The 22002-nt window shown below is 38.4% G+C and overlaps 1 protein-coding gene across 3 annotated transcripts in view; it reads right to left on the bottom strand.

Annotated features, from left to right (window-relative positions):
• Positions 1-2249: 2249 nt before the first annotated feature.
• The window catches only part of WT1 (WT1 transcription factor), a 46796-nt gene continuing 27043 nt past the window's right edge, over positions 2250-22002 (bottom strand). For 2 of the 3 annotated variants that reach the window (XM_059722714.1, XM_059722712.1), the window contains 5 exons: positions 20368-20470; positions 19429-19579; positions 13496-13585; positions 10113-10205; positions 2250-4631 (listed from right to left, as the gene is read on the bottom strand). In XM_059722714.1, the coding sequence (XP_059578697.1) occupies positions 4510-4631; positions 10113-10205; positions 13496-13585; positions 19429-19579; positions 20368-20470 (559 nt within the window). In that variant the 3' untranslated portion in view covers positions 2250-4509. The remainder of the gene's footprint in view (positions 4632-10112; positions 10206-13495; positions 13586-19428; positions 19580-20367; positions 20471-22002) is intronic. The other variant, XM_059722713.1, reaches the window with a different exon arrangement.

Below are 22002 nucleotides of genomic sequence, written 5' to 3'. Positions count from 1 at the left end.
CACTCTGAATTATAAAGCCATTGGCCCACCAAGCCTGTCCTCTGAGTTTATCTCAACTCTACCCCCTGTTTTGTCACTGTATCCTTCAATCCACTCTCTCCCCATAAAAGTGTCTAGCTGTCTCTTAAACTCACTTTACCATTTGCTGCTTTGACCTCACTTGGCAACTTATCCTTGTGTTTATTATTCAAGGTGGAACAGTTCTGGCTGCATTCCTGGCTTTACTCCTGATTGTCTAATTTTTAGACAGTGTCACTATAGTTGTGGGTTTTTCTTAAATATATATATTTTTACTTATCACTTATTGAGACCAGTCCCTCAGTTTCCATGTCATCAAACTCCTCCATGATTTAAAGAGTCTAATGGTTAATTGTTTGAAATCTAATAACCTGAAAGTTCTTTTCTCTCCAGTGAAACTAAATTAATTAGTGCTCACCATATATTAGGGTTGGAATATCTAGGCCATGAATGCCATTTTGAACCACATAAGCTGACTTCAACCAAGTGGAGATGGCTAGTTGAAAAGTGCTACTATCCAAGGGAAATATCGATAGGTAAAAAGCTGGCCAAGTGCAGATCTGCTAGACTGGAGTATAAGGATGTAATGCATTTAAATCAGTCTGGTTATCATATTTGATCTGCTGTGCCAACATCAACCATATTACTACTTCTTTCAGAGGTAATATACAAGCCATAATGAGCAAGATGGGGTCTAATCAGAACCTGTGCAAGAAAGGAAAAAGTCCTGTTGGCTCAAAGTACATACCTGCATTTCCAGGGAGTGTTCCCAGCTGTCCAAGAACAGTCAGTAGGTGACTGAAGGCAATCTATACTTGAAATTAAGCATAGTTGAAGTAATTCTGAAAGAAATTGCCCAGGTGGTTCACCACAGCAAGAGTTGAAAATAGCAATAAGCTAGTTCTTCACTATTCTCTTTTCAGCTGCATGAAGATACCCTAGTTATAGCAAGATGAAAATTCCTTTTGTTCCTCATCTTATTTACTATAGTAAGCAACCGGGGGGGCGGGTGGGGGGTAAAGCCGCAACCCAAACATAGGATAGTGGGATTAAATATTGGGCATTTTCAGCCACTTGTTTTCATAACAGGTCAAAAAAACACATTTACCTTCTCTTCAGAAAAAAATTGATGCAAATCATACCTAAAACTTAGCCAGCAAGATAAAAAATTAAAGGAATCAGGTTCTTTACCCTTCTATGTGAACATGTTAGGAGTTTGGGAGTGGCTTTCCTAGAAGGGGTTGGACCACGTGACCTTTGATGACCTTTCCAAACCTATGTTTTACAAGTAAGTGAAAGGGCAGCAAAAGTGTGAAAACACTCCAGACAGGCTCTCTCAATACAATGGTCCTTCTATCCCAAAACTTACTGAAGCTATGAAACAGGAAGACACACTAAAAATGGTCGAATTGGTGTCATTCACTGTTTTCAGATTAAGAGCACAAGGTAGAGACATATAAGATTTGATCAATCAATCATAGCATTGAAAATTTTCCAGAAACTTAAGGCCACATGCAAAATGTGTAAAATATAACAGCGTGAGGGCCCCATCATCTATCTTATTGAGGTTTGGCCCAAGGAACATAAGCCCACCAACCAGTTTCTCCAATCATGATAAGGTACTACATGCTGAAAGAGACAGTGTCTGTGGACTGCATCTGCCCAATCCAATTAGTAAAACACCTCAACAAAAGCTATATTCCATTTCTGATATCACCTTTTGAAAAAGAAGTGAAAGGAAAAGACAGGAAGAACCAACTAGTCTTTGTCATGAGAGAATACTAGACTTAAAAACCACAATAAAGCTATACTCATTGTAGTCTGAATGCTGCAGGTATGGAGTAATCTTCATGAATTTCTATACTATACTATATTCAAACAAACACGAACTCAGTCTTCATTATTTTGCCACTATAGTCGTGTAACCATTTATTATTATTTGGCTTACAATGTCCTACAAAACTGTGGACCTAGTGGTTTTCAGGGTACTGAAAAGCTGGGCCATGTTATACTGTAGTTTTGGTTATATTTCAAAAGAGATAGTTTTATTTATGTTTGACTGTTGCAGGCAAAACTAAACGTTGGATGTTTTGGCTTATAGTATAAACACATCTGGCAGACCTCTATTTTGGGTGCACAATGGAAAACAGGCTGTTTTGTAGTCCTAGAACATTTCTGAGTGAATCAGAGGGCAATCCTACTAGAGCTGAATTATTTGGGAAGACAAGGAGTGGAGGTGTTTTATTTTTTAATTCTGCAGAGTTTTATGTACACCATTCACTCCAAATATTTGATGTTTGCCACACTTGTTATGAGTTTCTCCAGAGAGATGCTGTCTTTTGGCAGCAAAAGATAAAGCTGACTGATACAAATGAGTCACAGTACCCCAACAGTAATTAACAATGATGCAATACCCATGTGAAAAAGAGAACTTGAAGAATTAACTGTTGAGTTTTCTTGAGGATGCAGCTGCAGTTTGAGAAAGAAACTTTAAGTCATCATAGGAAGGAGTTTTGCTGTGTTGCTGTACATTAGAGAAAAATCATCTGGGAAGATATATCATCTATTTTTCCTTGAAGAGATACAAAAATGTTAAAAGGTCACAATCTGAGTTTGAGGACTGCAAATCAGGCCATATTTATTTACAAAATGTAAATCAAGCAGGATGACCAAAACCAGAGGGTTTTTTATCTTCCTTTTCACACTTCACCATCTAGAATAGAATGAGTACTTCTCAACCTGCTGAGCTGACTTAGTCCACCCCAGCTGTAAATCAAGTTTTACTTGGTATCCAAGCTATGGCCCCTTAACCTAAAATGTCTCCATGTTCACTATTACTGTGTCATTCTGTAGAAAGCTGGTATTTCCTTTTTTAGCATTTTTTTCTTACAGAAGTATTTCATTTAGTTATAACTTACAAGTTGTGAGTGAAAACTTTACAGTCTGGTAAAAGAAAAAGCTTGAAGCAACTGGTTTATAACACAATATGAAACATGACACTGTTTTCTGTTGTCAGTACAATTCCCCAGTGAGGTGGATAAATTGTGGTCAAGACCTGGACAGGTTAACTAGTGGTCATCAGTGCTGGTGGTACCTTTATATACAGAAACCCCTGGATACTATTGGACAAGGCATTTGAAATTTAATACCAGCCATGAAACAAGACATCTGCTGGATTCTCATTTGTTTCTCTTTGAATGGGCTTTAATTGAAAGCTCAGTGAAAAATGCAGGTTACATTCTTAGTGTTATCAATGGTTTTTAACAGCAACAACATCAGAACAGTGATGCATCTAATATTTATACACTTTCTAATGTAGATGTCTAAGGAGCAATACATTATCAGATATATATATATTTATATATATATATATATATATATATATATATACACACACAATTTCAAGCAATTAATAGTAAATAATAAACCCCTCCTCCCAAAACCCTGAAACAATATAATTCCTCACACTAATAATGTCTTTTTTTCACATATACTTGACAAAGAGTCTTTTTAAGTTACTTATCTTAAGAGTAATCTGTTAATGGAGATCCTGGACCAGCCCCATTTAAAGTTCGGTTTTAAGTTTATACAGCTTACTAGCCACATAACCAGTGTGGCTTTACATTGTAAACAAATCCCAAACGTCTACAATGATTGAATTAGTCTTGTATGGAAGGAGATCTTTGCTTCTCACGATGGAATAAATTTAAACCAGTACAAAAAGGGTATTTGACACAGATAGCACAGTTTCTGAGGGTCAATGATAAAGTTAAAAGCAAGTTAACTTAACTGTAAGATTCTCATTTTTCTGTACAGACAGGTACAGGTTAATCTGGCATTAGGTGCTCTAGAAACATATTCTTTTTTTTTTTTTTTTAAGTTGATTGTGGAAGTCAAAGTAGAGTTTACCTCTTAAAAGCCTGCCTTTAGACAGCACAAGTATAAAGTTTATTTAAAACATCCCAGGTATTTTTCCTCATTTGTTTCTTCTTCTTTTTCTTCTTGTTTGGTTTTTGTGGTTGGTTGTTTTTTGGGGGGGTGTGTACTTGTATTAATATTTAGAAACCCTAGCATATGTACGAATGCAGCAAGCACAAAGCTTGTCTTTGACATGTACACATACCCAACACACAGTATTACTGAAAAAAGGCACAGTACTTTCCACCTGAAATGTTCAAGTAAAAATAAAAACAGAACTTTTTTGAGGAAAAAAAAATACATAAGTAACAACAGTTTATATTAATATTTAAACTGTAACAGTTTTGGTAATTCCATAACAAAGTTACAAATTAAAACCACTTAACATTATTGAATAGGACATTTTTTAAAGTCCATAGGTCAGAAAACTGGACAGAATCCTACGGTTTAGCTAACCTGTCTCAAATGGGTAATGAAGATAGCTGTAGCTTTCCTAGAGATGTGATCAAGGATGATTGAAAAGTCTGCAGTAGTTCATAAAGTCCCATTTATTTATTCGTTTGTTTCAACTGTCTAAAGGGCCAACTGCAGTTTAGTCATGTTCCTCTGGTGCATGTTGTGATGACGAACTAATTCATCAGATCTGGCAAATTTTTTTTGACAGCTGGGCCATCGACAGCTGAATGGTTTTTCACCTGTTAACAAAACAACCCATAATTATACTAGCACAGATATGGACTGAAGTACAACCACATATTTCCTTTATTTCTAGATGTCTTAAAAATTACAACCCCTTCTATAATTCCTGAATGTAGCATTTGCAACTGAGCTCTCTCTGGGTGCTATCACTGCTAAAGTGCCCCAGTTTAAAACTAGTTCAGCTATGTCCACACAAACTATAGTCAGACCTCTGGCTGCACTGTAGATATGCCCTTAGTCATTTTACACACCAGTGGTTATGTAGGCCTTAATCCATTGCCCACTGGAATAATCCATTCCAGTGCCACTGGAAATCAATAAGACTATAGAGCTTTGTCTCATGGTTGGTGAGCCAAAGCAAAAAAATTTCATTTGCTGTTCAAGTTAAATGGACCTTACATGTTTCACTTAGGGGAAAACGGGGAGTTTTTGGAGCCCCGAGATGTTCATTCTTTTCTAACATTCCCCAAATTAGATTAGTAGTAAAAAACAAACAGAGCATAAATAGAAAAAAAATATCTTTTTGCACATTTATCAATATTTAGATGTGTCCCAGAATGTAAGTGCTGGAACAGACTGTGCTTCTGACAACTGAGGGGCTTAAGGTGGAATGTCCTCACCAGCTCAGAACGCAGCATATGTTAGAACAGGGACACCTATACATGTACATTGGGGCTGCTCTGATACGCTATAATTACAGCATATCAGAGCAGACTCAATTAATCGAGTCTGCTGGAGGGTGGTAATTACTATGCCCCAGCAGACTCCAGCATCCCCACACTGAAAAATGGCAGCAGGGGAGCTTTAACTAAAGTTCATTGAATAAGCTTTAGTTAAAGCGCCCCTACTGCCATTTTTCAGCATGGGGATGCTGATACATGTGACAGTCTAGGGCTAGGGACAGACATTACACATAAACCAGTTTAAGTAATCAGAAACTGGTTTAAATCTGTAACAGAACAGATGTTCAGTGCACATAAATCAGTTTGAAAACAGCTGAAACTGGTTTGAGATAAACCTGGATGAATGTAGTGTCACATTTAACTGATTTGGTTCAAACTGGTTTATGCAATGTCTGTCCCAGACCCCTTGCTGGTTTAAGGTAAACCAAACATCCCCAGTATTCTGGCATGCTCTCTGGGCTGGGAGGTGCTCTCTGCTCCACAGCAGGGCTCACCTCTCCCCTCTGCTCCCTGCCTGCAGCTCAGTAGAGACTTGCAGGCACAACAGCATCTGCCTGGCTTCTCCCTGCTAAGCAGGGATTATTCCCCCCTCCCCTCTGCCTTAATACCTCAGAATTAGCTAGCAGACCACACGCTGGCTACGGTCCATGCTGTGGGAGATGACTAAGGCACACAGGCTTTTTGGAACTAATCAACAGGTAGCTTAATGTCCTTCCTTGGAAAAACTGTTTAAGAAGAGCTGTTTGCTCTCCCCCTCCCCCTCACCACTCCCTGCTAAGCAGGAATTCCCCCCTTCCCTCTGTTTTGCAGACAGGTGTCTGTGTATTAGCTAGCAAACCACATGCTGGCTACAGTCTATGCTGAATCAATAGGTAGAATAAACAGATAGCTGGTAATGTCCTTATGTTGTTTTCTTAATGGGGTGAGAAACACTGAGTTAGGGGGTGAGAAACATTGTTATCAATTCCCTACTGAGCTAAGCAGAACGGCCTGCCGGGGCCTGGCCACATCCCCCCCCGCCCCCCGCAACCTCAGTGCTTTGCAAGGGAAGAGAGGACTGTTCTACCATTGCCTAGCTTCTAGTCTGAGCCACTGCAGGCATGTGCCTGCATGTCTGGGATGTCTGTGCAGTTAAAAAGGTGATTTAACCTAGCCAGGTTAAACTAACCTGCAAAGATTGGATCAATTCAGGCTCAGACTGTTTGAATGTCCTGGTGCTTTAATTAGAGGGGCTTTTGGAGCTGCTCTAATTAAATCACCCCCCCCCCCCCGCTGCCTCCCACAGCACATATATAAACGTCCTTGGTTTTTCTCCTAGATTTGTATCCTGAGTCTTATAATGTAGATTTTGTGTTCATTTTATTTTTTTTAAACAGGGTTTAATCTGGAGCCTGGATTCGTGTACGCTGTTTCCAGGTCCACATTGTCCAGTTCAATACACAACAGGGTTGGGATGAACTTTTCAAACTATCACTACCTCCCCAATATTGCTCTACCTGCTCTGCCACACATTGTGGACATCTCATTGCACAACTGTTACATCCAAGCTCAGGGGAGTTGAGACTGGGATGAAGTTTTGTTTGCATGGAATTATTTTTTGCAAAATGTTGAGCAATAAAGAGATACTTAAAGATATATTAAAAACAGTCTTGTTCTCTTAACAAAATGATTTTTAAAGCTCTAATTATTTTACAAGTATATAACAAAAGTCTGGGACAGAGCTGAGAAATCATAAAATTTTAGGAGTGGGTTTATGCTGTCTCTTTTCAGTAATACTGATTGATGTAAACTGCCCATTATAGGTGAAACTGTGAGTTTGCTGACATCCCCAAATTTAGGCACCAAGGAGTTGTGCTGCACCTAAAACAAATCTGGTTTTCTGCTTGATATATGGAGTAGCAACTGTGCTATATTGGGTGCAGGTTACTTTCTCTTTTACAGTAGGTAAGTTGCCCAAATACCATGAGGACAGTATCAATGCACTTTTGCCTGTTTGCCCACTTTGGAAAAAGACTAACAGCCCTAGTGTGACCCATATCTCATGCAGGGGATTAAAGGCCCAAACCCTTACTCTCTAGTGCAGATGTCACAGACTATGTCTTCCCTGCCAGAAACGTGTATGGTATTCTTTTTTTCAGTAAGCAGTTACCTCAAGTTAGCTATCTCACTGTAAAGTCTTCATGGAAGCAGGGCACTGTAATTTTTTATCTCAGTATGGCTAGTCAGAAATGTAGCTGGTCTTCCTGCATCCCACCGTGCTCTATACCTCCACTTTCTTCTACTCTCTGATGTCCCATACCTCTCCCCTGCTCTCAGGTCTTCCCCACCCACCCACCCACCCACCCACGCTCTCTCTGGCATGTTTACCTGAGGCTAGAGCTCAGAGACAGATGAGCATGCTGGAAAGCTCATGTAGAATAGAGTACCCCATTTTGAGACTTGGAAAATATTGTCATCCTATAGATGCTTCACCTCCACTGAGATTTTTATATCAAGCTAGCTATCTTGAGCTAATTTTCTAGCTATACAACACTTCATTTTTGTTGGCAGTGAAGTCATTGCCACAGGGCAACCTGGGCATGTGGGATGTTAAAAACTACCCTTCCCCTCCGCCCATTCTGGTCGGTGCCTAAGTCACATGATCCTCAGGGTATGGTAACATTGCAGTTAAAACTATGACTTTAAACTAAGTAGCTCAGATACCAACAGCAACATGTAGTTCAGTATGGCCTCCAAAACCTGCCCAGGAATACAGGTGTATATTCAGGTGGCAAGCACGCACTGAGCCTTATTCTGCCATGGCTGCACTGGTACCAGGACTTGTGCAGCCAGTTTAAAGCTAGCCCAGGTATGTCAGTGCAGGCTCTAGTCAACCTTTGACTGTAATGTAGTCACTTGAACCAGGTACAGCCCAGAGCTTGCAGCTTTATCTGCAGTAGAAAAAGAAGATGACTTGAGAACCAGGGTTAGCTAACATGAGGTAAAATCCTAATGGGGGCAAGAAAGCTGTAGTTTTCACATGGCTTAGAGGATCAAGTTAAAGACTAAGAGATATCAGAGCTTGCCTTGACTTATAGAAACCACAACCTGCTTTATCTTCAATAGAATATTATCATTGTTCGTTATCTTGAGTAAAGAATGGCCTTTTTTCATAGTACAGCCATCCCTGATTTCAGGTCCCGCTTGGCCTGTGACTGTATGTATATCCCAGATTACAACTGTACCCTTTACCATTTGCAGACAGTGGATATTAAAAACTTCAGTATCTTAAGCATGTACGTGAATGGCACCTGGAAAATGCCAGTATTCTGCAGGTAAATCTTCCTGCTTATTGTAAATTTGTATTTATTTTTTTAAGTCTTAAATACACATATCTTGCAATAGGGACAAGAAAACATAATTGTCATCATCTTGGCTAGGAGAGTACAACTAACTAAATGCCCTTATAGCAACATGGAGAAACATTAAAAAGATATCCTACTACGAGTAGGCCTAAGGTATCTAATAATACTGAACTCTAAAGGGGTAACTATTTTTTGCAAAATATTCTGAATTCCAAAGGGGCTCCCACATGCTCCCCAGCACACCCAAAAATGCTTCTGGTCCACTTCCAGGTCTGCTGCTGAGCATGCTGGGGACCCCCCATGCTCCTGTAGGACACCCCATCCACCCCACCACCACAGCATTCACGAGCTGCTTAGTACCTTGAGGTATGTAGAAAAAACATTTAAAGCTGTGTCTGTGTCCAAATCGCCAAATCTTTACGAAACTCTCCAAATCAATTTGGAGGGTTCCGATTCAATTTGTAGAGATTAAAGAGTCTCCTGATTCAATTTGGATTCGGAGATTCGGCCACCGAATAGGGCCAAATCTCCGCTGAATTGAATCAGCGACTGAAACTTTGCACAGCCCTAGTATACATGAATCTCATCCTAATATTTCTTCATAAGTTCCTTGACACTTTTGGCAAGTATTTTGTTTTGTGTGTGCAAATTTTAGGTGCCTCTTATGAGTAGCATTCCTGGATTTGTGCAGAGGATTGAACCAGATGACCACTGAGGTCTCCTCTAAACTTTAGGGGTGCAGTCTTCATCTTAAGGACAGATCACAATATAAACAGCACAGTGTAAGCATTACCAGGCTGCTTCACATTAGGCCTTAACACAAATCTGGAGGTGCCAGAGGATAATTCAGACTCTACCCCTCTGCCAAGGCTGGTACAAAAAGGCATCTTTGTAGTCAGTGACTGTAGTGCTAGTAGTTCATGCAATCTAGATACTTGTGGACTAGACCCACAAAAGTATTTTGCACAAAGCCTAGCAAAATATATTTTGCCAAGTCAATGTTTATTAAAATATGGAGTAACAAGTGGTGAAATTCTTAAAGACCTTAATGACTCAGGCCATGTCTCTACTTCTCATTTCCTCTGCCACCTAAAGCTGTTCTTAAGCATGCTCTGCTGCTCCATGTGTGCTTTCTCCTGAACCAAAGCAGCACAGTCACATTCCCAGTAACAATGCAGCACGTAGCAGACATGGAGCTGCCTGGCACGGTACAGATATGCACTAAAGAGCCTATGTATCATTTTGAAATATGACTTTTGAGATTTAAGAGCCCAAATCTCAAAGTAAATGTAGTATAGGCTCCTAAATCACTTAAGTGATATGTCTAAGTCATGTGTTTTTGAAAATTTCACAGATGGTTAAAAGACAATGTCTCAACATTTTAATTATAGTAAAATTGACTTAGCTTAAGTAAATAATGAAATATAAATGTGAAGAAAAGTTTACGCACTTGTTTTACCTGTATGAGTCCTGGTGTGAGTCTTTAGATGATCAGACCTAGAGAACTTTCTCTGACAGGTTTTACACTGGAAGGGTTTCACACCTAAACAGATAAAAGAAGTCTATTCCCATATGCCAACACCTTTAAGAAGGGGTGGGGGAGATCAGTTATTTATGAATTTGCAAAACACTGGAATTTTTTTTAATAGTTACTGTAACTGCTCCTTCCCAGCTACATGCCTACACATCTCAAAGGTCATTAATCAGGCTGCCACAAAACTTAAACTTTCATACCTTATCTTCCACTTAGACCAATTACCTGTAACACTTTTGGGCAGAAAATGCCTGCACTGCACATAGTTGAAGCAAGTAGTAACTTACCAAGAAAGAAGGAGAGGTCTGCAAGACAGAATTTTGGTTCTTGTGATTTGGTACTCCTTGGCCATGTCTACATGTGCATTAAAGCACTTTTCCTAATGCACATTACATTTAGTACCTTCAATGTGAAATATTAAATAAATGCATGTTAGGCTGCCCTCATGCACAGTAACAAATGCACATGTTTTTTAAGTGATGCTTAATGAGCAGTAACCTATTTTACTGTGCATTATCATAATCACATGGTTTTTTACCTGACGTTTTAATGCATATTAGTAAAGTAGGCTACTGTGCATTAGAGCACATGTATAACAGCATTCCTGGATTTGTGTTCTACCCTTGTGTTCTACCTAAATTTTTATGTATTTGGACTACAGTAAAAACAGAGGTTTAGATTTCTTTAATCCACGTGACAAGTTTTTTTAAACAATATACATAGTGCCTACATACCTAAGGGTTTGCTCAATTTAGAGACCTACCAGGCAACTATCAAAAGTTTATTTAAAAAAAAAAAGAAGTGAAGTCAAATAACTGAGTTTTTAAAATGTCCTTCCACATCACAAAAAAAACAATTATTTTTCATGTTGATTAACAGTTTGCAGAACCCAAAGAAATTTCTTCAAGAAACTGCTTGCTTTCATGTTTGAACCCAAGAGAGTCCTATAATCTCAGGTTCAAGCAGGTCAAGTTCACAGAACTTTCACCATTTCTTCTTAAGGGTCAAGTATCAGTCCTTAGGTAGGACAAACCCTTAGGTGGACTTCTCACGAAGAACATGGATAGTATTTGGAGAGTGGTAGATATGCTGGAAGGTAGGGCTAGGACTCAGAGAGACCTTGACAAATTAAAGGATTGGACCAGAAGAAATCTCATAAGCTTCAATAAGGACAATTGCAAAGTTCTGCACTTGGGACGGAACAAATCCATGCACTGGTACAGGCTAGGGACCAAGTGGGACGTGCGGGTTACACTGGACAGTAAGCTGAGTATGAGCCTACAGTGTGCCCTTGTTGCCAAGAAGGCTAACGGCATACTGGGATGCATTAGCAGAAGCATAGCAAGCAGATTGAGCGAAGTAATTATTCCACTCTATTCAGCACTGGTGAGATCACATCAGGGTGTCCTGTTTTGGGCCCCCCACTACAGAAAGGATGTAGACAAATTGGAGATAGTCCAGTAGAGGGCAACAAAAATGGATAGGGGGCCAGGGCACATCACTTATGAGGAGAAGCTGAGGGAACTGAACTTATTTAGTCTGGAGAAGAGAAGACTCAGTGGAGGGTTAATAGCAGCCTTCAACTACCTGAAACATGCTTCCAAAGAGGATGGAGCTAGACTGCTGTCAGTGGTAGCAGATAATAGAACAAGGAGCAATGGTCACAAGGTGCCACAATGGAAGCTTACGTTGGATATTAGGAAAAACTTTCTCACTAGGAGGGTAGTGAAGCACTGGAACAGGTTACCCAAAAGGGTGGTGGAATCTCCATCCTTGGAGATTTTTAAGACCTGGCTAGACAAACTCTTGACTGAGATGATATAGTTGCAGATGATCCTGCTTTGATCAGGGGGTTAGACTAGATGACTTCCAGAGGTCCCTTCCAACCCAAATTTTAATTTTAATGATTTTATTTAAATTTTAATTATTCTATGATTGTATGGCTTGCAAGATTCCTTAATCCAGAGTTAGGATTAGAGATCCAGTTCTGTAAAACTGGTGGAAAAAAATCAACCTGAAACAAAAATTATTACATTTTTCAGTCAAAGGAAAACATTTTGTGTCAGGCAGGAAATGTTTGTGCCCACTCATACACTGAATAGCCAGGATGCTTACATGAAAGGCCTGGGGTCAAATCCCCCTAGTGATAAAGAACATGAATTTGGACTTGTTTCCCACATCTGAGAATGTAGAAACTGGGAAATCAACTGTCTCCTCTTCCTGAGGTATGGCTCTTTCAATCTCTTGCATGGAAATCTAGTTCAAGTTCTTGCTTCAAATCAGGCAAAGGATTGACTTTGTACCCTAGCTCCCACATTCCAGGTTGAGTGCCCTAACCACTAAGCTACTGGCTATAAGAAGACCACTGTCACCTCTGTCTCTGCAGTTTCATAATTAGGGCCTACATCCTTTTAAGAATGTAGCTCAAATAATTGAAGCAATCTATTAAGGAAATGTCGAAATGAACTGTGTTCTCTTCATACTTTCTTGAGCCAAAGGTATTTGCTGAACTGTAGGTTGAATTAAAAAATAGCATTAGCTGCTGCAAAACTGCACTCTTATCAACTATTCATTCACTGAAAAAAATTGTCAAGCTCTAGATAGGACAGAACATTTGTGGTTACTATATCATTCTTCAATTTGTATTTTCTGCCCAGAGTTTTTGGATGATGGTACCAAATCATTCAGACCAACTAGCCACACTTCTGTCCTTTCTTTCCTTTCTACTGTACACTAATAAATTATTTAAGCACTCAAGTATTGCTTAAATAATTTGCTGAACTGGACCCTGGATGCGGAGCAGTGCTCTGTTAAGTGTATGAGCATGGCATATCTTTATATGATTTTTTCATATTTTTTCCTCTTTTCTGCAAGTGCACAGTGACTCCACAGCCTTTCGAGGCTGCAGTTTTTCCCTTACATATTTAACCATAAGCACCACCAGATTATTAATACTTTTGTCAGATTACTACTAGGTGGTATATTTTTATATAGTCATTCATTGTTAAGGAAAAAAAAAAGTTTATTATCCACCCCACGCTGGGGTAAAGAGCAGAATGTTTCATTTGGGAGTTTTAATAAAATTTTGCAAATTCCAAAGGCTTAGTTACTCAAGCACAAAATTGTGAATCTGAAATTCTGGAAAAATTATTGTTTTATTCCCCCTCCTCCCTCTTTCCTCTCCCCCTTCCTTCTCTCCCTCCCCCTTCCCCCCTTCCCTCCTGGCAACTAGAAATACATTTGCTCAAATGGGAATCTGAACATTCAGAAAAACTTTAAATAGAGATTGGCAGCCATACCTGTGTGTCGTCTTTGGTGTCGTTTGAGTTGGTCTGAACGGGAAAATCTTCTCTCACAGTCCTTAAAGTCACACTGGTATGGTTTTTCACCTGAAGAAGATAAAGGCAGCATTTGAAAGATATACTTAAATAGGGTGTTTCAGTGGAATTTATTGGAATAGATAGTAGTTACTTCACTAAAAAGCTAGGTGTCTTTCTCACAGTCTACATTTAAAGGGCCAGATTATCAATGTAATGAATCAACACAGTCTTATTGAAATAAATGGGTCTGGCCTGACTTTCAAATCTGAAGAATTTGACCTTGAATCAGTTTGTTGCAGAAAGGAGCGAATAGATTCAAATGGCAGAGACTTCATAGAGCTGAATAAAAAGTGCATTCTCACAGCAAAATAATTTTATAATAAAAAATAGAAAATGTGTCTTTTGTATTCCTGAAGATCATCAGAACAATTTCAGCATTTTCTAGAAGAAAATAATTTGCACAGAGAGACAATTTGCAGTTTGCTCTAAATTGAATTTGAAGGAAGAAGTCCAAACCCATGACATCTGTAAGACCAATAAATTTAACTGTGTAAAAACTACCAATATTTAATCCTAGAATAAAGTACATTTCTACCCAAAAACCACAGAACACCATGAAAAGTAGCACTTCGTATTGCATATGCAAATGTACAATACCTTCACCCAAGTCTATTAATTCTTTCAAAGGCCCTTATTAAAAAACTGAGTAAACTGTTCCTCCACATACACCTACACTCAGGATCCTAGAAATCAGTCTGTCTGGCACAAAATACAATCTCAAATATTAAAAAAAGAGTGTCCCAAATGTATACAGTTCCTTTCATTATAAAGGGCTTTATCAGGCATATAAACATACAAATACTATAGAAATGCATCCATTTCAGGGGAAAGGAATGCAAAGAAATTGGTTCAGTAGCAGAGGGAGGGACAATTTGGTCAACACAGAAGAGCTAAGCCATGTATATTTCAGAAAGGGATAAAGAATCTCTAAGGTCTGCTTCACATTTACGCTTAGTCCCCTTTATCACTCTGACATTCAAGAGGGGCCTGAATCCATATAAATGACATTAACTCTCACTTTAAACTCCTTTTGCACTTCCAAAGTCATGTAAAAGGACCTTAATGTAAACAAGAATAGACCTCTTCAATATCTATACAGAGCAAAAAAGACACTTGTCTCTAAAGCATCAAATCTAGCATACAAGCACCCAAAATTCAATATTCAGTATTCATTACATTACTTTATGAAAGTGAGCAGAGAAAAAGCATTATGTTACATGAATGTTGTACCTTACATGGTACACTAGCAATGTATACCTCATGAGATGCTGTGTTCATCTTATATGTGATCTGTGAAAGCAGACTGAACCCTTTAATGAGCATTTTTAATTACAATTATTAGGAAAAATTAGGAAAAATAGGAAGACTTAAGGGTTTCAATGACTTTTACTTTGAAAAATATTTGTCTTTTTAGCCTATTTGTGCCCATTTAAAATGTGCTACATTACAAATGTGTTTGTACAGCTCAATAATGTATAAAGCAGTAGTTTTGAGATGCTGGTGAAAATTATGATTTTATTTTTAAGTATTCTGGGATTACTCTCATTCTGATCTCAGTAACATTTTTGCAAATCATGTAATCAAGTACATTAATGGAAAATTCCAGATTTATATTAGTGTAGCTAACTTCAAGATTTTAATCATAATTATCAAATATCTGTAAAGAGAACTTTATAACTTCCTGTGTCAGATACCCAAAGGAGTATATTGACTCTTAAGCCTAAACATGGGCCATTTCCATGTCTGTTATCTGAATTTATTAATGTACAGGATGAGGTTTGCCACAAGCATTTACAATGATTCCCTACACTTTGACGACAAAGACTCCCATGGGAATGCCTGCTTCTCAGAAACAATTTACTTCCAAGGGATTTAGTCATCTGGCAGATTTAAGAGGGGGAATGTCTGTGAAACAGAACATAGTGACAAGATTATTGTGTCCCAATTGCAATATAAATGCAGAAGATGTTTAAGTATATATTGAATAGAATAGCGGCATGGTCACTTTAACTAAAACTTGTTCAACAAACTTTAGTTAAAGCGCTCCCACCGCTATTTTTAAGCGTGGTTACACTGATACATGAAACGCTGAAGTGTGCTGGAGCACAGTAATTACCACACTCCAGCAGACTCGATTAATTGAGCCTGCTCCGACACACTGTAATTAGAGCACATTGGAGCAGCCTCGCTGCTTGTGTATAGGTGCCCAAGATTCCATTCCTAGCTCAAGCACAGATCTTATATGTCACCTTGGACAAGTCACTTCACCCACCCTACATTCTCCCTCTGTTAAATAGGAATAATACGGCTCCATCTCTCAGAAATGCTCTTTAGATAAAGTTAATTAAGGACAATGAGGTGCTTAGATATCACAGCAATATATAGGCCATATAAACACATAAATGAATGAAAGGAGGCACAGGAGGAAAATCAAGGAGACAGATACCATAGTTAAATGGCTCTAGCAGTGGTGTATAACCAGGATACAGTCACTGTGCAAGATCTCACCAACACTCATATATTATTGCACTTCACATGTAATGAATCAAAAGTCAAAAACATTTAGACATCATACATTTGGACCTTTAACACTGAAAGCTGAACCCCCAGAGCTGAAACGATGAACTCGATTAGTTGCAGACTCTCATCCTTCATTGAGGATAGATACTTGATAGAAACATGGTTTCACATATTTCTTCAGCATGTTACTACAAAATCTCCAGTGAATACCGCTTTCTTCTTCCTTTTTTGGATGAAAAGTAGGTTTCATAGACAAAACAGCTGATATACTATTTTCCCTATAGATGAACAGTTTCTACTTAGAATAAATTCGTAGCTCTGCCAAGAAAAATCACCAGAAAAGTGGCCGGTGGTAAAAATGGGAACATTTCCCCTATAAATCAAGTTTATGAAAGCATAAAGAAAAATGTTTACAATGCCAGAGTCTTTCACTTATTCAAACTGAATCCAGGAAGCCAGCTTCATTAAACTTACTAGATTATTTTCTGTATTGTTTAAAATATATATTTATGTTTGCATTTCCTCGAGGAGCCTAGTCTACTATCATAGAATACTCCAAGATAAAAAGCATATTTTTTGGTTATATATGTTTCAATAATTACATTGTTAACAATGGATAAGCAATCTTTGAAGGTACATAATGTCAACACATTTTCAACCAAAGCTATGTTGAAACATTGGTAAAAACTGATTGCAGGTTCCAGCTCTGTGCTTCAGAGCTCTACTCGATTTTGCAATACAGCAGTTATTATCAGGACAGAAGCAGATGATCTAATAAGTCAGTCTCTGGGAAATATGTGGGTGATCAAGAGCCAAAATTATTTTGTAACATAATTAGCCATTTTAAATCAGTTTTAAATCTTGTTTTAAATCAAGTATCTGCTATGGCAAAACCTGATCTATTACTACATGAAGAAGGATGTAAGGGCTTCCAACTGCATGAGTGTATTTGGAGACCTCATTACACCACAAACAGAAAAAAAAATAAAATAAAGTATGCTGGCCATAGAATGAGAAACCTGACACAAACAAAATTCATTTATCTGGTGACTGACCCTTGCAGGTTCTCAAACTTTAATGCAACTAGCCAGACTACTGCCTGGAAGAAAAAGGATGTGGGCCTGGAAAAAAAGGAAGACTATTCCCTTCCTAAAAGGCATACACTGACTCCATCCAAACCAGCTGGCATATATAGTATAGAATCTAGAATTACATTGCTCAGGTGTTAGTGATCTGGCAGCAAACATGCAAAGAGAGATGTTTACGAGAACTGTGGTCTATTAGGTGCCCCCTATCTTACAGCACAAAAAAAACCCTTGCCTCTCATACATTTCCAGGACCATCACAACTACAACACTCCAACCGTGCTAGTTCCGTCCTAGTCACATTGGGGTCAATATGGTCCCTTCTAGGTCTCCCTGAGAAGCTCACACATAAAAAGAGCAAGTAGGATAGAGAAAGAAAAGAATAGTAGAAAAGCTGTAACCCAGAAAATGTTGTTCCCAGGAAGTAATACTTTCTATAACTGACTCAAACAGGATTTTCCCCTCGCTCCCAGAAAAAAAGAAAAATTTGTTTCCAGTGTTTGCTAAGAGCAGTCTACCTCCATAAAAAGCCTATCCAACCATGGGACTAGAATGCAAGAAAAAAAGTTAAAGTTACAAAGAAACTAGATATAGGATCCAACCAAAAAGTTCACATCCAATCCTCAAAAACTGCTGAATATGAAATAACTTGTGAAGTTCAGAGCCAGGTTTGGGGTTCAAATATCTTAAAGTCTGGGGTCACCTCTAAAAAAGATAGTTTTGGAGGAATATTTTTCAAAGTTTTCTAAGTATAGAGGGTAGCAAACTTATTCACGTAAGTATATGCCTTCTCTCCTTTTCTTCTCTCCAGGTCACTTCAGAAGAGAGTCAGATAACTTGGAAGCAACTGGCCAGCTATAGTACCAAAATCTGGAGGTTGCTGGGGCTTCTGTTGCTCCATGCCATTGATTAGCCCCCAAATAATGTGTAGTATAATAGTAGATATCTTTTGCACTTAAAATGAAAAAGATTTAGGAGTAACCTAAAAACCTTGTTATACATCCAGAAATAATACAGGAAAAACCAAGCCACTACATGTAATACAACAAAAATTTAAGATCATATTTAAGATCATATTAATCAAGATTCAGAGTAAATCAGCTTAAGAGTGAAGGGAAAAAGGGTGATTATGAAAACAATTCAAAATTGTTTAGACTTTTTTCCAAGAAAAATGTTGCCATAAATAGCTGAGAGAGGCCACTAAATGTCTCCAAAACTGTATTTCAAAGCTGTTTACAGATAATAGAGTGATATTTGTATAGAGTTTAAATTGTAGTTGCAGTCTGAGGTATCTTGAATCTATACTCTTCTGCAACATTGAGGAAATCCAGCCAAACACTCCAACTCTGCCCCATGCAGTATTGTCTATTATGAAGTTAAAAATGCACATGAGTAATTATCTTTAACCTCTTTTTAATTGCTGTGCACAGGTAAATTAGACAATACTTATGGTATTCCACTATTTTCATACTTCATTGTATGGAAAACTGAACATTTTACCAATAGATTTCTATGAACACCCCAAGCAGCTTTACTCTAAATCAAATGTATGCATCCAGGGAAAAAATGAATAATATATTTCCTTTCAAGTATAAATCTGTGAAATAAAAATTCATTCAGCTTACAATTTTTCTAGGGCTTAGCTGTACATTTTATTATTTCCACCCCTTACAGCTTAATTTGCAATTCCTGAGCTCCCAAAGCCTGTACTGAATTCAAGAAGCATTGGGAGTATAAAAAAAACCAAGGGATCCTGCTCCTATAATATATAGTATTGGCTTCATAAAGAACTACTTAAGGCATGTGCAGTTAGCCCACAGTAATGAGCAACATTTCTTTGGGTATGCTCAGTTCTTCCCAAGAAAAGATAAAGGGGGTGGGGAAAAAACAGAAAACTCTGAGGCTCCCTTTGAAGGAATTTCCTCTGAATGCTTTTAATAAGAGAGCCGGCTTCACCCTCCTGATGGAAGTAGCAGTGGTTCTGAAGTCGTTGACATGCCACAGTGCTGAAGGAGCCGGGCAAATGGTAAGTCTGTTCCCAGCACCACTCCTTTCACTTCTGCTCCTCTGTAGATCCACAACGAATCTTCTGGGGAAGGTACTACCTAAGTGATAGAACCTGTCACATTAGTTTCCCCCTGCACAAGTATATAAGGGTGGCCTTCTGTACCCCATGTTGTCTTTAAAACATCCTTCCGAATCTGCATAGGTAGCTTCTTGCTTAAAATAGTCAATGAGTACACTTACCAGTGTGCTTTCTGCTGTGCATCTGTAAATGGGATAACTTAAAGTATCGCTTATTACAGCCAGGGTATGCACACATGAAGGGACGTTTTTCATTTGTCTCACTTGCTGATCGGACAATAGTTGGAGCTACTCCTGGCACTCGCCGGACATCCTACAACAGAAACGGCAACGGTGTGTGCTATCACTGACACAAGTATGTGCATCCACAAGCCTAATCCTATTGTATTCAGTGACAACACTCAGAACTGACTTCAACACATGTAGATCACTTAACATACAATACAACCATGATTACTTGTCTTTTCCATTATGAAAGAATAGCATCAGCATCTCTTCATCTAGTTTATATACAGCAATGAAATTATGCAAAGGTAAAATATAGACAACTCCCCATGCTAAATTCCCTCAGAATTCCCACAGAATCAGCTACTTCATGATACTTCCAAATATTTAATAGTTATTTAACTATTAAGAAGTGATAATTTATTTTATTTTTGTTTTCAAGAAATTATGTTCAAATTGTTAGTTTCACAAATTCAGAGTTTCAAAACTGACCAGGTATCAACTGAACTACATACACAATCCCAAGCTGCAGAAACCATATATGGCCAAAGTTACTGAATACCTAACTTTCAAGTAAGAAAAGGGGCCTCCAATTTTTGACAATCCTAAATTCAGTGAAGACTAAGGCACAAGGGGTGTATTTTAGAAGGAGAAATGCATGAGTTTTCATACAACAACTGTGTCAACAGTGGATTTTATATGATCCTTCAGTGAAATCAAAAGTCACCTTCTGGGTTTTCTTAGACACAGAGTACTATAAAATTAGCAAATGAATCATCAACACTAACCCATTAGTTGATACATTACTGGATGGATGGAACCTTATAAACGATTGGTAAGTTTGTTTCTTCCTCTACAGTGTCCTAATATACTCACTTGTATTCCTCTAAAAACTCCATGGGTGTGTATTCTGTATTGGGCTCCACAGCTATATAACATAGGAGCAGTGTGGTTCTCATTTTCATATCCTGTTGCATGGCTGCAAATAAAGAGGGGAATAATGCATCGGGTTAAATATTTCAGTGCACCACTCCAAGCGAGAGGTTCTCTTTCTTCATGTGATGATAAAATATTTAGGCTTTAATTATGTTGTCAAGAGATCCAGGTTGAAATGCAAAAAACTGAGGGAAGATTCTGCTTCCTCAGCTTGGGTCAGCTCAGAATTACCACTTTTTGCACTGATTAGTGCCCAATAATGCTGTCCAGAGAAAAAAGAAAAGGATTCCTGCCATGGTTTAAATGCTGATGCATTTCCATGAAAAATATTAAGGAGAGAAACATAGGAGTAGAACTGTCTTAGGTGCATATGTGCGTGTTATTTGTCAGTTAAATGCAGAGCTGGATATTGCTAATATCTTTTGGAATGAGCAAAATGCTTTGAGTTTCACATTAAGTGTGTTGGATTTTTGTCAGCACCTCATGACTCAGATATTACCAGATAGTACCAAGAAAGTGATTACATTTATAAAAATAGCGGTCATGCACTCATAAATAAAGATTACAAATCAGTCTCCAACTATTTAGCTCACGTATCAGCCTGTAAGATGCACTGTAATTTAACCCTTTGTAAAACCAACTGAAGTTAAACTCAAAGGGACAGATCCCCAGCAGCTGTAAATTGTCAAGATTCCACACGCAGCATCATGACAACATTTAAAGTAGTGTTTTGAGGTTTTCCCCACAGAAATTTTGTTAATCTATTTAAGTGTGTTCTTCAAAATACTAGAATGCTTTTAACAGAAAGTTAGACATATCACTGGATTTTCTCCTTTGAGCATCTGACTGTTAAAATAATGCTGCAGCTTGCAGCCCTGAATTAGTATTTAATATATTAGGAGTGATAGGAGTTTAAATTTTACACTGTAACTAGAATGGCAGCTGTGGATCCCATCAAGACTGACTTGGGGAACAAGGTATACATATGAAAAGTTACAAGCAAGACAGAAAGCCCAGAACAAATGCATCTCTGTCATTGTTATTAGTAGCCATTGAGGCCCCAGACTTCTTTCTTTCAGTGGGTTCATTTTTTTTGTTTCAGTCATAAGTTCTTGCATTGAGTCAGATTTTATGAAATCCCAGACATTAATGGCTTACAATAGGAAACAGTAGACCTGAGGTATGGAAACAGTTTCATTAATTTGGCCAAAAGAAAAGGAAGGAGGGAGATGTTAAGAGTATAACACAAGTATATAACACTCGTGAAGTATGGTGGCTGTGTTCTTCTTTGGTTGTTTGTTCACGTAACAGCTAGAAGCTTGTTGCTGCTAATCCCTCCTAGAAGTACTTGTTTAACTTGGGAGCATCGAATTAATTGGGTCCCACAAGCCAGATCCAGGATTCTGGTGGTCTAAGTGAATCCTCAGGGCTAGAAAACAAGGAGTTAACTCCACTGCCACCCTCCCCCTTTTTCTCTGCTACCAATCTTAGTCACCAGAAGCAACCAAAAAGTGTGATTTCAGTAGCAAGACGAAGTGGGAGAAGTGGACAGCATTAACCCTTGTATTCCAGAGC

Source organism: Alligator mississippiensis, chromosome 2 (genome assembly GCF_030867095.1).
Source record: "Alligator mississippiensis isolate rAllMis1 chromosome 2, rAllMis1, whole genome shotgun sequence".
Lineage (NCBI taxonomy): Eukaryota > Metazoa > Chordata > Crocodylia > Alligatoridae > Alligator > Alligator mississippiensis.
Note: the sequence above shows the minus strand (reverse complement) of the source record. Positions and strands in the feature narration are given on the sequence as shown.